The following is a 20353-nucleotide window of genomic DNA, read 5'->3' as shown; positions in this document are numbered from 1 at the left end:
CCCGCGCAATATAATACACCCAACCAACCAGCCATCGTGTTCTTCAGCCTCAGATCTCACACGCCAAGCAGAGGGTTCAAGGCCCATTCATCACGGGCACTCTTCACACCTTTACGCCTGAGCCCCGGCCTCGGCCTTCTTAATCCGCTGCCAAAGCTGGCCAAGGAACGCGGCGTCCACGGCAGGACACTTCTCGTCGAGCCCGGGCACCAGGTTCTCCAACAAGGCCGCCGTCTTGCTGTTGTCGAGCGAGAACATGACGTATCCCGTCGCGAGGTACTCCTTCAGGACGGTGTTGCGCACGGCCGCCTCGTCGGCGTTGCCCTTGTCCATGGACGTGAGCCACTCGTCGAGCGAGACGACCTCGCCGCGCTTGCCGTCGGGCCGCAGCGTCGCCACGATCTCGGGCAGGTCGGCGAGCTTGAGGGGCGAGTGGTTGCCAATGTGGTAGATGTGCGGCTTGTTGTAGTTGGCTGGGCTGGAGGTGAGAGCCTCCTTTTCTGAGGTGAGCGCGAGGAAGCCCTGGGCGAGGTAATCCACGGGCACGACGTCAACGGCGAAGCCAGGCTGCTTGGGCTGGCCGATCTGCGGGACCTTGGCGGACTCGATCATGCTGAGGATCATGCGGAGAGTGAACTCGTCGGCCGGGTCGAGGTTGCCGTTGTGGGAGGAGCCCGTGACGGCGGAGGCGCGGGTGATTGTGACGGGGAAACCGCGGGAGGCGGCGTGGCAGAGGAGGTTCTCGGCGACCCAGCGGGACTTGAAGTAGCCGAACTCGTCCTCGGTCGGCGGCTGGAAGTGGGACATGTCCTCCTCGGCCGTGACGTACTCGGTGCGGGTGCGCTTGGACTGGGACCAGGACTGCAGGTGCGCGACGGACCAGGTGCTGAGGTAGTGGATCTCGGAGAGGTGGTCACCCGTGCCGGCGAGGCGGATGAGGTCGAAGATGGGGGCAACGTTGACGGGCTTCAGGAAGGAGTAGGTCTTGAGAAGGGAGACGTGGCCGCCCAGGTGGTAGATTGATTCAACGGTCTGGCCCAGGATGCGGAAGGCTGACTTGCTGAGGCCGAAGCTGGGCTGCGAGAGGGTGCCGGGGACGATCTTGATGCGGCCGAGAACGTCCTTCTCGGTCAAGACGACGCCCTTCTTGCTGTGGTCGTTGATGAGGCCATACTTGGCCAGCTCGCTCACGACGACGGAGGTCTCGATTCGCTCCATCGATCCGAGAAGGTAGACGGTGGCATTCGGCTTGCTGGTCAGAATCTCGGCGAGCAAGTGAAGTCCGATAAAGGACTCGCCGCCGGTAATCAGAAACTTGGAGAGCTCGTCACGGTCGACGCGTGGGGCGCCGTATCGCGGGATGTAGCGGCCATCGTTGGGGAGCTTGGTCTCGACATTCCAGCTAATGACGTTCTCAAACCCCGCCTTACCGCCGGAACCATCGCCCTTGTTGCGGCGGATGAAGGCGCAAACAGCGGCTGCGGTGGGTTCCTTGATCATCTGGGGCAGAGTGGGCGCGATCTTGTACTGCTTCTTGATCTTGGCCTGGAGACGGACGAGGAGGATCGAGTGACCACCTCGCTGGAAAAAGTTGTCGTTCACATCAGAGTACTTGTCCCCCAGGATACCGCGGAAGAGACCCATGACAGAGGTTTCGAGGTCGCCAGCACTCGAAGAAGCGCCGTTGGCTGCGCCAGTAGGCTTGGCAGTAGTAGCAGTTGTCGGGTAGAGAAGCTCAAGATCTCTGCTCAGGAGATTGCGGCGATCGACCTTTCCGCCAATGGTCACAGGCAGCTTGGTCAGGAAGTTGTAGGCGTTGGGGAGCATGTAATCTGTGACGAGTGTTAGAAATATTTTCGTCGTGGAAAGGCATCAGATCACATACCGTTGAGATGGGGCTTGATCTTGCGGTGGATGGTCGAGACGAATGTCTGCTTCTCGGCGGCACTGAGTGCCTTCTTGGGCACCACGTAGGCAATCAGTTGAAGGTCTTCCTGGCCGGCCTCGACGGTACGAGCAATGACGGCAATATCAACGAGCTGCGACTGCGACTCCTGGAAGATGCGCTGCTCGACCTCGCCGAGATCAACGCGGAAGCCACGAAGCTTGATCTGCTTGTCACCGGCAATACGGCCATGGAATTCAAGCTGTTTGTCAGAAGTGCGGAAGCAGCCACGGTCACCCGTCTTAAACATTCTAGTCCAGCCTCTCTTGCGATCCTCAACGCTGGCGAAGGGGTTCTCGACGAAGGACTTGGCGTTGATCTCGGGGCGGTTGAGGTAGCCGGCACCGACCTGGGAACCACCTACGACCAGCTCACCGACCATGCCAGCGGGGAGAGGGTTTCCCTTGGTATCGAGGATGTAGTGGCGGCAGTTGTCCATGGGAAAGCCGATGGGCAGGCTGACTTCGCCATCAGCGGGGTACTCAATCTTGGCGATGGAAGTTTGGACAATGAGCTCAGATGGGGACCAGGTGTTGCTGCGATGTGATTAGCCCTTGACTTCAGATACTTGCAGCAAATATCGTTCTACTTACTAGAGAGTCGCAGGGGTCTTCAGGTCGTAGAAGCTGCGAGCTACGCGGACGGGCAATCTCTCTCCTGCAAAGTAAGCGACGCGGTAGTTGTTGCATTTCTTGAGCGCCTCGGTGTTGAGATCAAGAAGGAGGGCAAACTGGGTCGGGGTGAAGTAGGTGGTCGTGACATTCTCGGTTGCCATGAAAGAAGCGAGACCATGAGGGTCCTTGCGAGTCTCCCACGCAGCAACCAGGCAAGTCGCGCCAGCCGTCAGAGCGGAGTAAATCTGCACAATCGAGAGATCGAAAGACATGGAAGACTGGTGAAGGAACCTATCCTTGGAAGTGAAGCAGTAGTCCTTGTTCAGGGTCGCAAGCATCTGGTGGGTGTTCTCCTCGGTCAGGAGAACTCCCTTGGGCGTACCGGTACTTCCCTGCAAAACCCATTAGTCTTTTGTACCACTCGATGAAGGATTGCAACTTACAGAGGTGTAGATCATGTAGAAAGGGTCCTGGGGCTGGCGAGGGCTGAACTGGGTCGAAGCATTGACAGCACCGACGGCTTCAGTAATCCTGATAACCTTGGGGGCAACAACAGCCTTGGAAGTGAGGTCACTGGCAAGGGACTCGGCTCCAGGTCCAACGAGAAGAACCCGGCTACCGGCGTCCGAAATCATGAAGGAGAGACGGTCTTGAGCAAAGTCGGTGTCGAGAGCGACGTAGCAGCTCCTGGTCATGAGAGATGCAATCTGGCCGACAATGGCATCGACGCCGGGGAAAGCGAGCAATGCGATGCGGTCACCGGGCTTGACGCCTGCTTGAAGAAGCTCCGAGGCCACGCTGGTCGCGTCTTGGATCAATTGCTTGTAGGTGATGCTGTAGCCGTCAGACGTCTTGATCGCGGTGTTCTGGGGATGCTCGAGTGCCATTTGGGAGATTTTGTCCTTTATTAAAGAGAAAAAGTATTAGCTAAAATACTTTGTAGGTTTCATAGGACACGCTTATTTCCGTACCAACACGCTCTTTCCCTCCCACTGGTTCTCGCGGGTCTCAGTGTTCCAAAACTCGTTTGCCAACGTCTTGAGCTCAATCTCGCCACACATGCCGACCTCCTCGATGGGTTGGCGGTGGTCCTTGATGCAACCAGACAGGAAGGTGAGGAAGTTGTCGAGGAAGCGCTCCATATCTGCCTCGCTGTAGAGTGCGGTGGAGTACTCGATGCGCAGGTCCAGAGCGTGGTCAGACGTCTCAAGTGCCTCAAGCTGCATGTCAGCCGCAGTGGGAATGTCGTCCGTCACCATGCTGTTGATCTGGAAGTCGGAGGTAGAGTATGTGGGAGTCGGGCCGTGGATCTATTTCTTGTTAGTAAGAGGCATTAGGCTTGATGCCATGGTGTTCAACTGACCTGGTAGTTGACGGCGATCTGGCCGACGGGCATGTGACTGGGGGTCTTCTTCGCGCCCAGGATATCGACCACAGTGTCGAAAGGAACACCAGAGTGAGCCAAACTCTCAAGAGCTCGCTGCTTGCAGTTGGCAAAGAGCTGGTCAAAGGTCACTCCCTCGCAGTCATCCTCGACTCGGATGGGGACCAGGTTGACAAAGAATCCGTTGATGTCTTCAGCATCCGTATGGGGCCTGTTGCCATCGACCATGAGCAGGACGAGATCCTTCTCTTGAGTGTAGCGGAAGAGGAACGCCCTGAAGGCAGCGAGAATGAAGTGGAAGGGGGTTCCGTTGGCCTGTGCGGCGAGACGCTTCATGCGAGCAAACAACTTGGAGTTCAAGTTGGTCTTGAGGGCCAGACGGCGCGGGTCAGATCGCTGAGGACGTTCGCACTTGGCAAAGGGCAGCAGCTTGCTGGCCTGGGGAATGCCAGAAAGGCGCTCCTTCCACCAGTCGAGGTCAGGTCGCATAAGATCAGAGGCGAGACGGGCGTTGTGCCAGATGGAGAAGTCGACGTAGGAGAACTCGGGCGAGGGAACGGTCGAGAGGTCCTTGCCTTGAACGGTAGCATCGTAGAGGGAAACGAACTGGCTCATCATGCCCTTCATGCTACCTCTGTCGATAGAGATGTGGTGGATCATGCAGATGAAGGCCCAGTCGTCCTCAGAAAGCTTGGCCAGCGAGAAGCTGGAAACCTCGCCCTATATGCTTGTCAGTATGATTCGTAAGGATTGGAGTATCACTAGACTTACCTCTTCGACGTTCATCTCGATCTTGCGGTTGTACTTGACGAACTCCTCAAGGGCCTGCTCGGGGTCGGCCTCACCGGAGAGATCACGGAAGGAGACATCGACATCAAAGTCCTCAAGAATCTCCTGCTGGGCGAACTCATCACCCTCGAAGTAGCTGGTGCGCATGGAAGGGTTGCGAGAGACGAGCTCGTACATGGTGGTGCGAAGCGCGGCCAAGTCAGGTCTTCCCTTGATCTTCATGACGATGGGCAGGTTGAGGAAGGACTTGTCCTCCAGGAATGAGTGGACGAACCAGAGACGAGACTGGAAGGTAGACAGAGCGATCGGAGTACCGGCAGAAGTCTTGGTCTTCGTCATCTCGCCAGAGGCCATGGCAGAGGTCTCTGCAGACTTCTCCGCGCTCTCGGCATCGGCACCCTTGCTCTTCTCCGCCTTTGCATCGGCGGGACCGGCCTCCTTGGCGGCGGAAGTGAGAACAATCATCTTGGCAGCCTTCTGGACGAGGGCAGTAATGCTGGCGGCGCCCAAGATGTCGAAGAGAGCAATGTCCACCTGGATCTCCTTGCGGAAGTGCTTCCTGAACTCGACTGCGACGATGGAATCGAGACCATAGGCAGACAGAGGGTTGGAAGGAATGATGGACTCCTTGGGAGTGGCAAGGACCTGGGCGATCTTGTCGAGGAAGTTGTCGAGAACAATCTCGGTACGCTTCTCAGGGTCGGACTCTTCGCGAAGCATAGCCATTACGTTCTTCTGGCTCTTGCCGGCAGCTCCGGAGCCACCGAAGTCGTGGTTGGAGTACAAGTTCTTCAGAAGAGGCTTGGCCGCCCAGTAGACATCGGGCTTGATGAGACCGACACCGGTCATGATCTGGTGGGCATCAACGCCGCGGGCCGTGGTCTTGACATTGCGGTCACCCTTGACGGCCTCCTCGAGCTGGTAAAGGAGCTCCTCCTCGTTGATGGGGTCCATGCCCAAGCGCTCCATGATCTTGGCAAGTGAGGCGTTCTCGCTGACGACACCGACACCGGAGACGGCGCCGACGTTCATGGTAGTACCGGCAAGACCCATCTCGCGACGGTGGCGCATGAAAGCGTCAAGGAAGGCGTTGGCAGCCGAGTAGTTGGCTTGCGCCTTGGAGCCGAGAACCGTAGCAACGGAAGAGAAGCACACGAAGAAGTCGAGGTCAACACCCAGGGAGGCCTCGTGAAGGTTCTTTGCACCGAGAACCTTGGGCTCAACACAGCGCTTCCACTGCGAGTAGCTCATGGTCTCGAGAGGGACGTCCTGCAGAACCATGGCGGCCTGGAAGATACCGCCGAGGTTGCTGATGCCCTCCACGCAAGCGCGCACATCGGCAAGCTTAGCGACGTCGCCGCGGTAGACGGTGGCCTCGATGCCACGCTCCACCAGCCAGTCGACGGTGGCTTGAGCCTCTGGCTTGTCAGCACCAGATCGAGAAAGGAAGGCAAGCTTGGTAGCTCCCTTGCGAACCATCCATTGTGCGAGGGTTCGTCCAAGACCGCCGAGACCACCGACAAGGAGGTAGGTCTTCTCGGAGCTGAAGAGCATGGTGTTGCGGAAGCTGGTAGGCATGACGGGGACCATGTCATCCTTGGAAGGGCATAGGACAATCTTGCCGGCGTGCTTGCCCATCTGCAAGAGACGGAAGCCCTTGATGACGTCTTGGTAAGAAACCTCGAGGATAGCAGGCAACTTGATCTCTCCCTTGTTCACCAGCTCGCAGCACTCGCTGAAGACACGAGCGCCAAGCGACTTGTTCCTCTCGAACATGGTGATAAGATCCACCGAGGCAAACATGACGTTCTTGCGGTAGGGAGACATGTCGAGCTTGGTGTTCTCGTGAATGTCACGCTTTCCGATCTCAATGAAGCGACCGAAGGCGTTGAGGCAGCCCCAAGTCTCCTTGAGGAGGTTGCCTGCAAGGGAGTTGAGGACGACATCAACACCCTTGCCATCCGTGGCGCGCATGACACCGGCTGCGAATGTGTCGTCACGAGAAGAGAACATGCAGTCCTCGCTGATGCCGTAGACTTCCTTCATGAGCTGGCGTTTGGCAGGGGATCCGACCGTGACGAGGACGCGGGCACCCACGCGCTGGGCAATCTGGACAGCCATCTGTCCGACACCTCCAGCGGCGGCGTGGATGAGGACGGTCTCGCCCTTCTGAAGGCGGGCGGTGTCGAGAAGGGAGTAGTAAGCGGTAGTGAGAATGCAAGGCAGAGCAGCGGCATCGGTGAAAGACATGTTGGCATCGATCTTGTGGCAGAGAGTGGCGGGGTTGCGGCAAATGGCGCGGTGAGCGCCCTGGCCAGGTCTCCAGGCGACCACACGATCACCGACGCTGTAGTCCTTGACTTCGGAGCCGACGCGCAAGACGATACCAGCGCATTCATCACCAAGCTTGTAGTCGTCGATGATACCGAGAGAAGCAGCGAGATCACGGAAGTTAATGGCAGATGCCTTGACCTCAATCTCAAGCTCATCAGCAGCGAGCTCGGTGTCAATAATCTCCTCGTCTTCGGCAAAGTGAAGCGTGTCAAGAAGACCGACCTTGCCGAAGGTCAGCTTCAGAGGCCGACGCTCACCGAAAGCCTCCAAGCGAGGCTCACGAGCAGGTCCGTTGCGGAGCTTGGAGTTGCGACCATCATCGGCTTCGACACGAGGGATGTAGACAACGCCGTTGCGCTCCGCGAGCTCATCCTCGGTCAAGCTGGCGTCAAGTGCACGAAGGATGTTCGAGGCGACAGTCTCGGCAGCGGTGTTCTTGCCAAAGTCGAAGGTGACGTTGCGAGAAGAGTCGTTTTCGCTGCGAGCAGTGCGGACAAGACCAATGATCATGGCAAGATCGGGTCTCTCGGACTCGAAGGTAGCACCTTCAAGAGGCCAGATGACATTCTTCTGGATGGCTCCCAGAAGGGCCTGAACACCTGAGAACATCGACTCATTGTCAATGATCTCGTCCAGTGTAGCCAGAACGACAACATCATCAGCCACCGCACACAGACCAGCTTCGGCAATCTCGGGGAAGGTGCTTGTGATGATGCGACCGCCGAAAGCAGACTCGAAAGCGTTGTAGATGGCCAGCGCACGAGGCGAGACGTCACCGGAGGGCATGACGACTGAGATGGGACCAGTCATGGGCGCCGCGGTCTTCTTCTTCTGCAGAGCGGTGCAGATCGGGCTAGAGAAGACCTCGGAAAGGTCGGCAGCAACGGATCCTTTCTGACCATCAAAGATGATGCAACCGGTGTCCTTCATGAAAGGAACAGCGTTGATGGAGCCGGTCTCGCTGACGATGACGAGATCGTAGCTATCGGGCTGGGGCTCGACAATGTTCACGAGGTTGTTCGTGTTGTTGGACAGGGTCTCGAACTCCTCGCCAAGCTTCGCACCGTTGAGAGACCACACGTCCATGTTGTGGAATCTGCGGCGCTCACTCTTGGTGCCGCCAAGGGCGGAGAGAACATGCTTCGACTTTTCGACATCCGAGGTGATGTGAAGAATCTTGCTGTCAGGGTACTGGTGTGCAAAGATGTCGACAATATCGCTGAGGCTCTTGCCCTTTGCGTTGCCGAGCAAGTCGAAGCAAGGTTGCCATCTCTGTTGGTAGAAGAGGGTGCGAGGGCCGCTGCCCTCTGGCATCTCGCGGCCCAGGGAAGTGACCTCAAGACCACCAATCTCCATCATCAGCTGACCGCTTGCGTTCTGCATGATCATGTCGTTGATTGCCACACGGGGAGACGGGAGCTGAGTGAAAGAAGCAACCTGGAAGCTCTTGGCCTCAGTGGATTGAGCCCACGAGAAGAACTGGCCAGAGATCTTCAAGGTTCTGAAGAAGGAAGGTACATAGGGCTCATCGAGAGGGCGACCGAGGCGAGACTCAATGGCGTTGAAGATGACGTGGAAGAAAGCATCAAGAAGGGTCGGGTGGACAACAGTCTCGTCACCTCGCTCCTGGGGAAGAGCGCTTGGGTCGAACTTGAGGTCGCTCAGGGCGAAACCTGGGCCTGATTCAACAGAACCGCTCAAAAGACGGAACTTCTCGCCGTACTCGAGACCGAGACCGGCAAGCTGGTTGTAGAATTGACCGCTGGTGACGGATCGGTTGGTCTTCTTGAGCAGCTCGCCGAGGTTGACCGAGCCAGAGACAGGCTCAGGAACGGGGGCCGGCTCTCCCTTCTCGGTGCTAATAAGACCGTGGCAGTGCTGGGTGCAGTTGCTGTTCTCGTCATATGAGTAGCAGGCAAACTCGTACCAGGTCTCCGAGTGGCTCTTGGCTGAAAGCGTAACAGGTTTCAGCTCCAGCAAGATCTCGACGCCATCATCGCTCTCGGGGAGAAGAAGGGCGTTCTTGATGACGATATCCTTAACAAAGATCATCTTGGCGCTCTCGACCTCGTCAACACGAAGAGCAGCCTCAATAGCCATGCTGATGTACCCAGCACCAGGGAAGACAACCTTGCCATCAACCACGTGCTCCTGGAGCCAGGGAAGCTCCTTGAGACGCAGGTAGTTTCTCCACTTGGGGTTCTTGGCGATAGAACCGGGGATGATGTGGCCAAGAAGGCTGTGGCGGTACTTGCGAAGACGGTGCTCCTTGAGGTAGCGGGTCTCGGTCCAGTACCTGCGGTGGTCCCAAGTGTAGGTCGGGAGGTCGTTGAGCTTGGCTCCGGTGTCAACCTTGACAAGACTGCCATCCGCTCCCAAGCTCAAGTTCTGGTTGGCGGCAATAAGATCGACAGGGTAACCGAGAGAGAACAATGTACCGGCGAGGTTGAGCAGTCCCTCGAAGTCGGGAACACCACGAGTCAGCGAGCCGATGTAGGGCAGGTCAAGCTTCAGAGACTGAGTGGTCTGGCGAGCAGGGCCCTTCAGAGCAGGGTGGGGGCCAAGCTCAATCAGGACGTCAACATTCTGCTCATCTTCCTCGTCGAGAAGGATGCCAGTGAGAGCGTCAGAGAAGCGGACAGCGTTGGTCATGTTGGTGGCCCAGTACTTGGGTCCCATCGACTCGTAATCAGCCAGGCGAGAGGTGACACTGGAGAACATACGGCAAGTAGGCTTCTGGGTGGTGAAGGTCTTGCAGTTCTTGAGCGCGTTCTCGTAAGCACCAGCCAAGGCGTTCATGTGGTGGCTGTGGAAGGCCTGCTTGACGATAAGCTGGCGGACGAAGACCTTCTTCTCGGTAAGGCTGTCCTTGAGCTCGAGAATAGCATCCTCATCACCACTGATTGTCATCGTGCTTGGGGAGTTGACAGCAGCAATGCAAAGGCGACCCTTGTAGGGCTTGAGCTCCTCGAGAGCCTTGGCCTCAGTGAGGCCGACAGCCATCATACCACCAGGCTTGCCATTCTCATTGGGGGCAGACATGTAGCGACCGCGGTAGTAGGCAGCAATGAGGGCGTTCTCAAAGGTCAAGATACCGGCAGCAGCGGCAGCGGCCATCTCACCCGAGGAGTGACCGACGACAGCGGAGGGAGTGATGCCCCAGGCCTTGAGAACTTCGAGCAAGGCGAGCTGCAGAGCAGTGCAGATGGTCTGAGAGTAGAGTGTCTCGCCAAGAAGAGTAGTCTCCTTGGTCTTGCAAAGTTCCTCGAGGATGGACCACTCGGGCCTGTCGGGGAGCGCCTGAAGAATGCTGTCGCAGCGCTTCAGGCTCTGGCGGAACAGGGGGCTCTCCTCGATCAATTGGCGACCCATGGCAAACCACTGGGCACCCTGGCCGGTGAAGATGAAGCCAAGTCTGGGGGAAGACTTGTTGGCCAGAGTCCACTTGGCGGCAGGGCGGGCAATGGTCAACTGCTCGGCTAGTGATGCTGAATCATTGGCAACGACGAAAGAACGCTGGCCGTGAAGAGTGCGGCGAGTGGCCAGACTGTAGCAGAGGTCGGCGACGTTGACATCTCCTTGCTCAAGGTATCTCTTCAATGTCTCCTCAGTGAGCTCACCAGCCTTTGCGGAGTGAGAGGTAAGCGGAACGAGGTACGGGCGAGCGTGAACGCCGTTCTCGATGGCCGTGACAGAGCGGGTCTTGGGGGCAGCGTTCTTCTTGTATTCTTCCAAGACGACGTGTCCGTTGGTACCACCATAGCCGAAAGAGTTGATTGAGGCTCTTCGGGCAATACCCTCTGGCACCTCCCAAGGAGTCATCTTGGTAGGAACAGCGATCTTCCAGTCATCGAACATGATCTTCGGGTTCGGGTTGTTGAAGTGCATGTTGGGAGGGATCTGTCCGTTCTCAAGCGCAAGAGTAGTCTTGATCAGGCCTGCAAGACCTGAGGCACCCTCAAGGTGACCAATGTTGGTCTTGACGGAGCCGACGTACAAGGGGTTGCTGCGGCCGGGGGAGAAGACTGCTCCGATGGCACGGGTCTCGATCGGGTCACCTGCGGCAGTGCCGGTACCGTGTGCCTCGAAGTATTGTGTGTGCAGCGGGTTGAGACCGGCCTGCTCGTAGGTAGAACGAATGAGGTCCTCCTGGGCAACACTGTTGGGCAAAGTGATACCGTTCTTTCGGCCGTCGTGGTTGCTTCCAGTAGCTCTAACGATGGCGCGAATGTTGTCGCCAGCAGTCTCAGCGGCGCTCTGGCGCTTGAGGATGGCTGCGCAGATACCCTCACCACGGACGTAGCCGCTTCCTGAAGCATCAAAAGCGCGGCAGCGGCCATCTGTAGACAGCATGCCAAGGTCCGTCATTGTGATGTAGATGTTGGAGTCAAAGTGGAGAGCAGAGCCAACAACGATGGAGATGTCAGCCTCGCCATTCTTCAGCGATTGGTTGCTAGGGAAGGAAGCATGTTAGCTGAAGCACGGGAGAGAGAGAGCCACGCGATTGCGAACATACCCGAGATGGAAGCAGACAAGAGAAGACGAGCAGGCGGTATCAAGAGTGATGGAAGTTCCGTGCAAGTTGTAGAAATACGAGATTCTGTTGGACAGAATGGCGTTACCGGTACCAGTGGCGTGGTACATGGGGTAGTTCGCCGTCAAGTCCTTGCCAGTCATGGAAAGATAGTCGTTGGTGAAGCTACCGCAGAAGACAGAAGTCTGAGAGCCACTGATGTCCTGAAGAGTGATACCAGCGTTCTCCAAGGCCTCGTAGACGACCTCGAGCAACAGACGCTGCTGAGGGTCCATGGCATCGGCTTCCTTTCCAGAAATGCCGAAGAAGGAGTTGTCGAATTCAGCAATATCCTGCTCAAGGAAGTAGCCGAAGCGAGCGTTCGTCTAAAATCAATGTGTTAGTCTACAGATGTTGCGTCTTGTCTGAAGTCATCAACTCACGGTTCCCTTGCGGGTGCCATCAGGGTGGTCTGTGAACAGTGTTAGTCTCTGTGAAATGGTTCAGAGAGGATCAAGACACTCACAGTAGTTGTCTACATTGAAGCGGTCCTCGGGCATCTTGCGCTGGACATCTCGCTGAGCGGCAATGTGGTCCCAGAGCTTGCTGGGGTTGGAAGCGCCAGGGACTCGGCAAGCAAGGCCGACGATGACGGTGGGGTCATTCTCAGTGGCGTTGACTCGGGCAGACATTTTGATCGGTTGCGAAGCTGGATAAGCTAGATTTAGATGAGCTTGGTGTGCTTGGCTGGATTCTTTGGTCTGCTGAGGAAGTGATCGACAAAGATGATTGTCGATTGTGTTTCGTGATCGAAGGTAATTGGCCAGCTATCAGGAAGGGAAAAAGTTGATATCAAGTATCGAGAGTTGAGTTCAGGGACAAGGGAAGAAATGGAATCTTCCGCGAACAAGTAGGATGCTCTGAATCAAAAGGTGATGGTTGAGGTGAGAGAACCCTGAAACTGGAACTCTGCGATACTTTGCTGGTTGAAGATCATGAAGTGAAGAGTCGAACTGAGTCTATGAGAGATGATGTGTTGAGAGTGATGAGGAAAAGAGATTGAGACGAACTGTAACCCAAGCTTATATGTCTGAAGAGAGGATGTTGATGCTCCCCTATCGGCCATGGAGCTCCTCTGGAAATCGGTGCCTGCCATTGGAGGTATGCAAGGCCGTCTCTGCGCGATGGAGTACTTTCGGCTCCTCAGTCAGAGTATCGCGTTGAAGATTTCCGAAGTTGCCCGGAGACAGATTCCGGTCAGTTGTGAGCCTCCGAGTGACTCCGGAGGCTACTATTTCGGTGCTCATGATGCAAGTGGAGGCATCGATAGCCGCGGCGCAGTCTGGTGCATGTTGACGGAGGCATTGCTGGCCGAACCCATGGCAAAAGGATAGGCAACACACACAGGGTAAGACGGAACGCAGAAGCGCGGATGCCAATGTGTAGCGGCAAGACGGAGATGATAGGGCTGACGAATAGACGAGCGTGTATCGCGGAGAGCGCCTCACAGCCGCGCCTTGAAGGATACAAGACAGCTTCTGCAACGAGTGATTGAAGAAAGACGATGTCCCAAACGGGGGATGGCTTTGAACGAGGTTCGGAGAGGTGGAGAGTTGGGACGGGGCAGCGTCTGTGTGGATGTCATGCCGCCCATCCTTCCCTTGTCAGATGGTGGCTGTTCAGGGGTTCATCCTACGGTACATACGAGGTACAAGGGCGAAGTCGCTGAAAGTATCTGCACGATTTGCATAAGTCGAATGGCAAGTTATGCCAAAGGACCTTTGGATTCGCCAATTGAGGAGATTGATTGACGTCTGTATAGGATCGGCGAGGGTCGGTCAAACAGCTTGGGTGCTCAAGCAATGCTGACTGAGGCGGAGACAATCCATGGCGTGTAGAACTAAGAAACTTGGCTTTCCGTCGTGTCTTGCTCTAGCAGATCTCGTCTTTACACTACAGACGCTGCGGTTGTCAAAGTTGCATTGAGCTTTCGTCCCATCTCGTCTTTGTCTGGGCTGGGTTCGTGGAACTAGTCTCCCATCTAATTCGCAATCGGGTGGTAACGAATCCCAAGCTCACGGATTTGTCCGCCCCGAACTGAGACATTTGGGTGTTGATTGCCTAATGATTCAGCCGTCTCGTCTTGGCCGAGGACGTGCAGCATTTGATGATAGCTGTGAGTCTGACATGATGACTGAGCTGTGAATAGGTACTGCGCGCATTCTGCGTGCGTATCCGTATATACGAGAAGCTGAACGTGACAGGATGATTTGAGAAGCAGAGCTGGTTGCTTCACTGGCGAGTCTTCGGCTTAGTCACGGACTCTTGGGGCGCTGTGTTGTGGCTTGCGGCAGTCAGAACGGGACCTGGGATGACCGGGGCTATAAGTGGGCCCAGAGTAAGCGGGGAAGGCCTTTGTGTTCCATTGGCTCGATAAGCGACCCTTGCACGCTCCGTGGTTCCGCCCTAATTAAGTCGACACCCAGGTGTACCTCTTCGACTCTCACCCCTCAGGCAGGATCCTTCCCGAACACAGTAAATGATACAGTGTTCCGCACCCAGCACCTTGAGGGGTTTCTGGGGCGGAGAGGCGGGCAGCGAACACAGCCGGGCCTGTTGGTGCATCTTCGCAGCATCAACGTCTCATCGCGCCCTGCACCGTCCCGCTGCTCCCAGCAGGCAACAGAATAACCTCAAGTTCCAACTCACAATGGAAGTCCCGACTCCCGCTGGCACGCATTTTCTCCACTATGCTATTCTCTTGGGTATTCACCATTAACACGTTTTGCTTCGTTTTGCCTTCTTCGGGACCGAGTCCACATGGCATCCCGACATGATCAACATCCTCATCCTCTTTTCGTCTCTCCACACCTCCGGCCATCATCTCTATTCGGTCTTTGAACACCCAAACTCCGTTATCTGTCCCTTGTCAATCAATGTCAACTACTAATTTCTGCTTAGAATCCCACAGCTTGGTCATCAGTTGATACCGACAAGACCTGAAACACAACGTGACAATGTGGGAAATTGCACCGCTTCCGCTGCTGAACGCAGTCCACTGCGAGGGAATTCCACCTGCAGGCCAAGCCGAGGCGGCATAGCAGCATGTCATCTCAGCCCTGTGCTGTGTATCGAATTACCGCATACACTGCGTCTAAGGCATTTGTGTCTCTCGCACTCGTCCCGCATGGCACTGCATTGGCCGCCGTTGCTACCTTGCTACCTACATCGTGTACCCGTTCTCCAGACCCATAAGGCAGCCAACGTCGAGTGTCTTTCCCAAGCCACCACGCCGCCGAGGTCATGGTCGCAGAAGAAGCCTTCCGCGCTTACATCGGAGTGCAGATACCTCGATTCAGGGCGTACATACTGAGACAGGGCAGGTATCTCCCCTGCTCTGTGTGATGCTTCCTTCGCCTTCGACGATCTTTCCATTTCGAGGTCAGACCAGACTAGTCCTGCCACACCCTTCGACAGCTACGGAGACCCTGGCGCTTCCTGACTGGCATGGCACCACCTTACGGTGTATAGCTTTGGTGAGGAATGGCGCTTCTCGTTTTGGATCACTGCTCAGATTCTACCCGGGGTTCCGCCCGCTCAGTCATCCTTCCGCAACTTCAAATCTCCTCTTTGTTGGTAATGCTTTCCAAGGTAAGTACTTTACAATCACGCTCTGCTAGAGCAGTAGGTCGAGTATCTTACTGGGGTCCTTCCTTCCAACGGACCGACATCGATGGCTTCATCCTTCCGTCCGCTGGAAGACTCAATCAGCAGCTTGGGAGCGAACCTAATGTGCGCCTCTTGGAGAATTTTCCGCTGTGCCTCTTCCTTCGTATTAACAACACATCACCGTCCAGCAGCAGTCAATCGCCATCTTCCCATCCCTTTCGGGTATGCTTAACACACAATTCGCTTTGCCATGGCTCGCCATCCGCCTCTAACCTTTGGTGCCAGCTCCATCAGTCTTCTCGCGGGCTATTTTCTTTACACTCGCGGTCCTCGCGTAGCTAACGTGCCTCGAACTCATCTCCGCCGCACCTATTTGCGTCCACCACCAACTAGGGTCTATACAGCTTCGCCACTGTTTACCGGTCCCTTTCAACATCGAATCAAATCCTCAGATCGGGGCTTTTCTGCGGCAGGATCTCTGCTGCAGTGTTTCACGTCCGCGAAAATGGCAAGCCGTCAATCCAATGTCCTTGGCCGACTGGTCAACGATCAAGTCCAATACAGCTTCATCCCACACCACCCCATCAAACTCGGCCCCGGTCTGCATCTGAGCATCCAGTCGTCTTTTCCATTTCATATCGACCGGAAGATGCATCATGTCGCTTTCTTTGGAGCAACGGGGTACACCGTGTTCAGATGTTTGATGCATGCTCTTCGGGATATCTCAATATTCTGCCATGTGTGTAAGTGAAGGATATACCTCTTAAGTCTACAAGCGACATAGCATGCCCATTTTCCGTCTTTTCCAAGGCTCTCATACCACTTAACCCCCTCTTGTGGATGCTTAGGAGTTGACTACTTCAGATGTCAGATGCAAGGCAAGTCTCCTGGAGATGTTTGACGACGCGGATGACTTCAGAACGGAATACCTTGACCGCATGACAGTTTTCACGGCAGACTTGACACCAGAAAATGCAGCTAAAGTCCTGTTCCCAGAGGTTCTCCGAGGAGAGCCCGTACACACAGTTGTCTACGGCATTGGGGGCTTCAGGACTTAGGAGATCTCAGCAGGGGAGGGCGACAAGTGCGACGTCTACATCAGCGAAGCAGGCATTTGTCATATATTCGACGCCTTGCGCATGCGCTTCGCCGCATCTCCGCCGAAGCGCAAACCGCGCCTCATTACCGTCGGTTCTCTTTCCATTGACGAGCAGATCGATGATACTTCCGACCAGCTGGCAACGGAAGTAAGACCTCTTTACTTATGGTTCATGGGGATGGTCAGTGAGGAAGTTGACGACAACGAGATCTTTCTCCGGGAACTGCCTTAAGGCAGTGAAGGTAGTAATACCAGCAGCTGTGATTCGTCCAGTGAGTGCGACCCAAGCAGCAGCCTGCACAGCAGTATGAGCAGCTTTTCATCTCGAGACTGGGACCAGCCCAAGGTAAACTTTCCACCCAGGACGCCATATGACGACAAGATGGAAATGGAGTATACAACCGGCGATGAATGCAACAAGGAACTCTATAGTTCCAGCCTGATTGTGAGACCGACCCTACTTACATACACCAAGCCCCGTGGAGTTGAGGCAGTACGAGTTGGCCGGGAGGGAAATCCACCGCCAGGCTGGACAATCAGCAGATTTGACGCTGGCCATTGGCTATACCAGTATGGTATTTGCGGCAGTATGGAAGGCATTGCTACAATTACAACGTAGACTTGGATTGGCATTCAAAGCAAAGTCAGGTCGATGATGGATGATGGCGAGATTGACGGTATTCATGAACGGTCATCGAGAATAGCGACACCTGGGCTATTAGAGAAGACAGCGTCAAGTAGACTGAATTATAAGCATCACCTGCTTTGATTGCACATAGTTCCCATCCACTTGAGGGTAATGCTGTAGGGTGGAGTCAGTTGAATGGGCAGTGGACCCTAGCTCGTCGTCCATCATGGGCCACCCCAGCGACCAATCTGCAGCTCGGCACTAGCCGCATCTCCCCCAGCCACACCAAATCGGCTCAGCTCTACGGACTTGCTATCCGTACCGTTGACTGGGCTCGCTTACCAGCCACTGTCAATGGCTGAAAATAGCTGGGCTGTAGTTTCTTTGCAAAGATCTTCGGGGATAATCCCTACTTGAGAAGCATGGCCTTGGCCCCTTTGTTTTTTGACTAGTCTTAGTTCACATCTGCAAATCAAGTGCCAAGAAGACAAGTCTGGTTGTTGTGATCCTCTACTTGGAGGATTTGCCAGCTAGCCAGCGGCCTGGAGGAAAAAACCAACACGCCTCAGGGTCACATTCGGGGGGCCGCTTCAAGGCGATGTGTCTCCATTTCTGGACGCTTGCGACGGAGGATCGATTCTTGCTTACTCTGTGGGCGGCTCTTCTCTATCTTCCTCTCTGTCTTGAGTCTCAAGGGAATGAGCGTGTCGTTGACGTGACTTGCAATGGGGGTATAGCGACAATCCGGTTGATCGGGTCAGCACCCAAGTCCGTGTTGCAGTATAGATGCCTTGGCAAGACGAGAATAACTGTGGACAAGAGTAGCAGCAACAGCAGTAGCATTAGCGAACTTCATGCGATCCAGAACGCTGGGAGCAGAGGCTTGGGGAGCAAGCCTAAGCCTCGTTCTTGGGTTCGACGGGGCCATGTAACGCTGTTTATCACCCCCAGACTGCACTGTAACCAATTCGCATGTTGGAGTCTCGTTTGAAACAGGCAATGCTCGGTGCTGTGAGCGTCTTGCCTTTGCAGTCGGCCATTATTCAGTACCAAGGGCTAGATGGAGACGGTCTAAGGCAGCGAGAAACGTCGGGGGTTCTCCGTGATGGCGAGATGGGGCCACTTTGGATTTCGGCCTGATAAGACTGAGTGGGAAAGATCTACGCTGTCAAGGAGTTGCAAAGACCCTGCCTGAGTCTCAATTCGGCCTCAATAGGCGAGGACTGTGGAGATGGAGGAATTGGATTTGGTGGACCACCACCTGACCGGTATGACTGTCGAAAGGCCCCGAATTATAGGTGTGAAACTGTAGGTGTGATCAATCTCAGAACGGAGGTATCCTTCGAGACGCTGCATTGGAAATATCACCGAGTACGAGAGTCCTAATAAGACTATGCGAGGGGCTCCTGTTGATTCGTCCCCGAGATCATGTGCAGGTTTACTCTACTTCGAAATGTTTTCCGCATTGGACCGAAGATCGTTGGGATAGTCTCCGGCCGCATCGAATTCAAAGGGAAGAAGGAGCGGGGACCTGAGAGCGGCAGCATGAGGTGATGCGGAGGTATCGGGACTGGCTGCGCGTTTCTCTCGTAAGCCGTGGATGGGCGGCGCGGGATGAGTGAGCGCGTGCTTTCTCAATTTGGACAGTAGGTGGTATGAAGACTCAGCTCCCTTGCGGATATGTTTGTGTGAGAGGCATGGAGTATCGGGTAAGAAGTCGACCCGGGATGAGGTGAGAACCTTGGTGCCTTGAGCACAGCTCGACTGCACTGTGGTGAGATTCCCGGAATTTAGTGTGAGGGGGAGAGCCGGACCACCGAGTAGCCGGAGACACTAGTCGACAGGCGCGTTGTTGAGCTGGCACGGCTGGCGTACCGTGAAGGATGGGGGCAGTGGTGCTGTTGGGTTGCGGTTGCGACGGTCGAGTTGCTGTAACCCTCGTAAAGGATATAGATCTACGCTGGTGAGAAGTTTGTTTGTTGAAGGTTGTCAGGTTGTTGGAATCCGACTGGACTATTTCGGCGTGACTGGGAGGATTGGGTGGCCTAGGTACACCTACTTACCTCAGGCAAGGGAAGTAGTAGAAGTACGCTATGGACGTCGAAAGTCGGGTTCTCAACGCGTTTCGCCGCAGAAGGAAGAAGCCTGAGTGGCCAGCGTTCGTTGCGGATGGACTTTGGTTCATCCCAAGCCAGACCTTGCCTCAGACGGTACTCTTCTTTCGTCCGATCTCAAGTAGCTGTCCCGCGTTGTGGCGGCGCTGCTGTGGAACGTATAACGGCTTTGAAGATTGGTGTTGGCCCCGAGGCATCAGGCGTTGAATAATCGGGATGCCACGACATCGAGACAGACGATTGTTGTTCGGCCCAGGTCGTGTGCAATAGTGCGTGCTTCGATTCTGTTGCGTACGGCGCTGCTGGCCCGATGACCTAGCCGATGCACGAAGTCCAGAAGGGGGGGCCGTTTCAGCGCTTTGGGGGTTGCAGAAGCCAACGACACGGCGATCCTGACAGAGGTAGGTCGCCTAAGACGGGCTTTTCGATCAGGCCGTCTTTGGTGCGGCCTTGGTCACCCCGCAGGTGCAGGGTAAAGACTCAGGTGGTCTGCTGTGCGGCAAAGGTCCGGGGTGAGGTGATGGAAACGGCAAATGCTGAGAGCTTCGGTGGATGGGAGTGTGAGCAGCTGGGGAGTGTGACGACGAGGTGGGAGAGATGAGGAATCACGGCGAAGGCAGTGGTGGACTGACTGCCTTGTGTGTCAAACAATTGGGGGCAGGAAACGTGGGACGCAGGATGGCAGAGGTGAGGGCGCTGCTGCCCAGCAGGTGGAGCAAGACAGGACCCCCAGACCCTTCCATGTCAGCGACGGAAAAACGGGACCCGCCGACGAGGGGATCTCCCGAAATAGATCCATGTGCACGGCCCATTGGGGTTAGTCAGCAGGGATCAGGGGGTGAGGGCCCTGCTCGATGTCAATGACGGAGACGAGAGTCTGGGGAGCGTCACTAAGGTATGCCAGTATGGTGCCTCAAGTGCGCTAAGGAGTTTTAGTGATGCTGAAACGAATTCCTTCCTCCGCTTGAAGATATCTCCAATGCTTCCCTTGATCAGAATTGCCAGCTACTGACTCTCCTCCGCCGAGGTGGTGCGGCCGTATCTAGACGGGAGACGGGGGCGAAGGTTTTGTTAGTGTCGGAGGGCATGTTGGTCCATTGTAGTTGTTGGTTGAACTCTGCTTGAGAAGTTGCACATTGGCTGGACTTCTTTCCGTTCCTCAAGTTTTGTCTGCTAAGCATCTGGGTGTCAATAACAGAACCGAGTCCGAGGAATCCGATGTGCCCCCAAATGCTCCCGCCCCAGTCATGCCTGATGATGATCT

General features: G+C 55.6%; 2 protein-coding genes across 2 annotated transcripts; one reads left to right on the top strand and one right to left on the bottom strand.

Moving 5' to 3' along the window:
* Positions 1–111: 111 nt before the first annotated feature.
* On the bottom strand, positions 112–12271 carry HER10_EVM0011265 (beta-ketoacyl synthase domain-containing protein; the record flags this gene model as incomplete). Its single annotated transcript, XM_035480701.1, has 10 exons — positions 112–1832; positions 1886–2481; positions 2539–2951; positions 3003–3461; positions 3531–3869; positions 3923–4663; positions 4715–11519; positions 11583–11965; positions 12023–12051; positions 12106–12271. The coding sequence occupies 10 exons, from the start codon at positions 12269–12271 to the stop codon at positions 112–114; spliced, it is 11652 nt and encodes a 3883-aa protein (XP_035338903.1).
* A 2750-nt stretch (positions 12272–15021) lies between these two features.
* On the top strand, positions 15022–16320 carry HER10_EVM0010121 (uncharacterized protein). The gene is made up of 2 exons (XM_035479590.1): positions 15022–15991; positions 16113–16320. The coding sequence occupies exons 1-2, from the start codon at positions 15499–15501 to the stop codon at positions 16304–16306; spliced, it is 687 nt and encodes a 228-aa protein (XP_035338807.1). The 5' UTR covers positions 15022–15498; the 3' UTR covers positions 16307–16320.
* Positions 16321–20353: the final 4033 nt, after the last annotated feature.

The sequence above is a fragment of the Colletotrichum scovillei genome (assembly GCF_011075155.1).
Source record: "Colletotrichum scovillei strain TJNH1 chromosome Unknown Contig00001, whole genome shotgun sequence".
NCBI classification, from domain to species: domain Eukaryota; kingdom Fungi; phylum Ascomycota; class Sordariomycetes; order Glomerellales; family Glomerellaceae; genus Colletotrichum; species Colletotrichum scovillei.
The sequence above is the reverse complement of the archived record's forward strand: the minus strand, read 5'-3'. Positions and strand labels throughout refer to the sequence as shown.

Bases quoted from the DNA above. Each gene is read 5' to 3' on its own strand.
- HER10_EVM0010121 (XM_035479590.1), top strand. From the start codon at position 15,499: ATGGCTCGCCATCCGCCTCTAACCTTTGGTGCCAGCTCCATCAGTCTT. The intron at 15,992-16,112 runs GTAAGTGAAGGA...TGACTACTTCAG, and splicing joins CTCAATATTCTGCCATGTGT to ATGTCAGATGCAAGGCAAGT.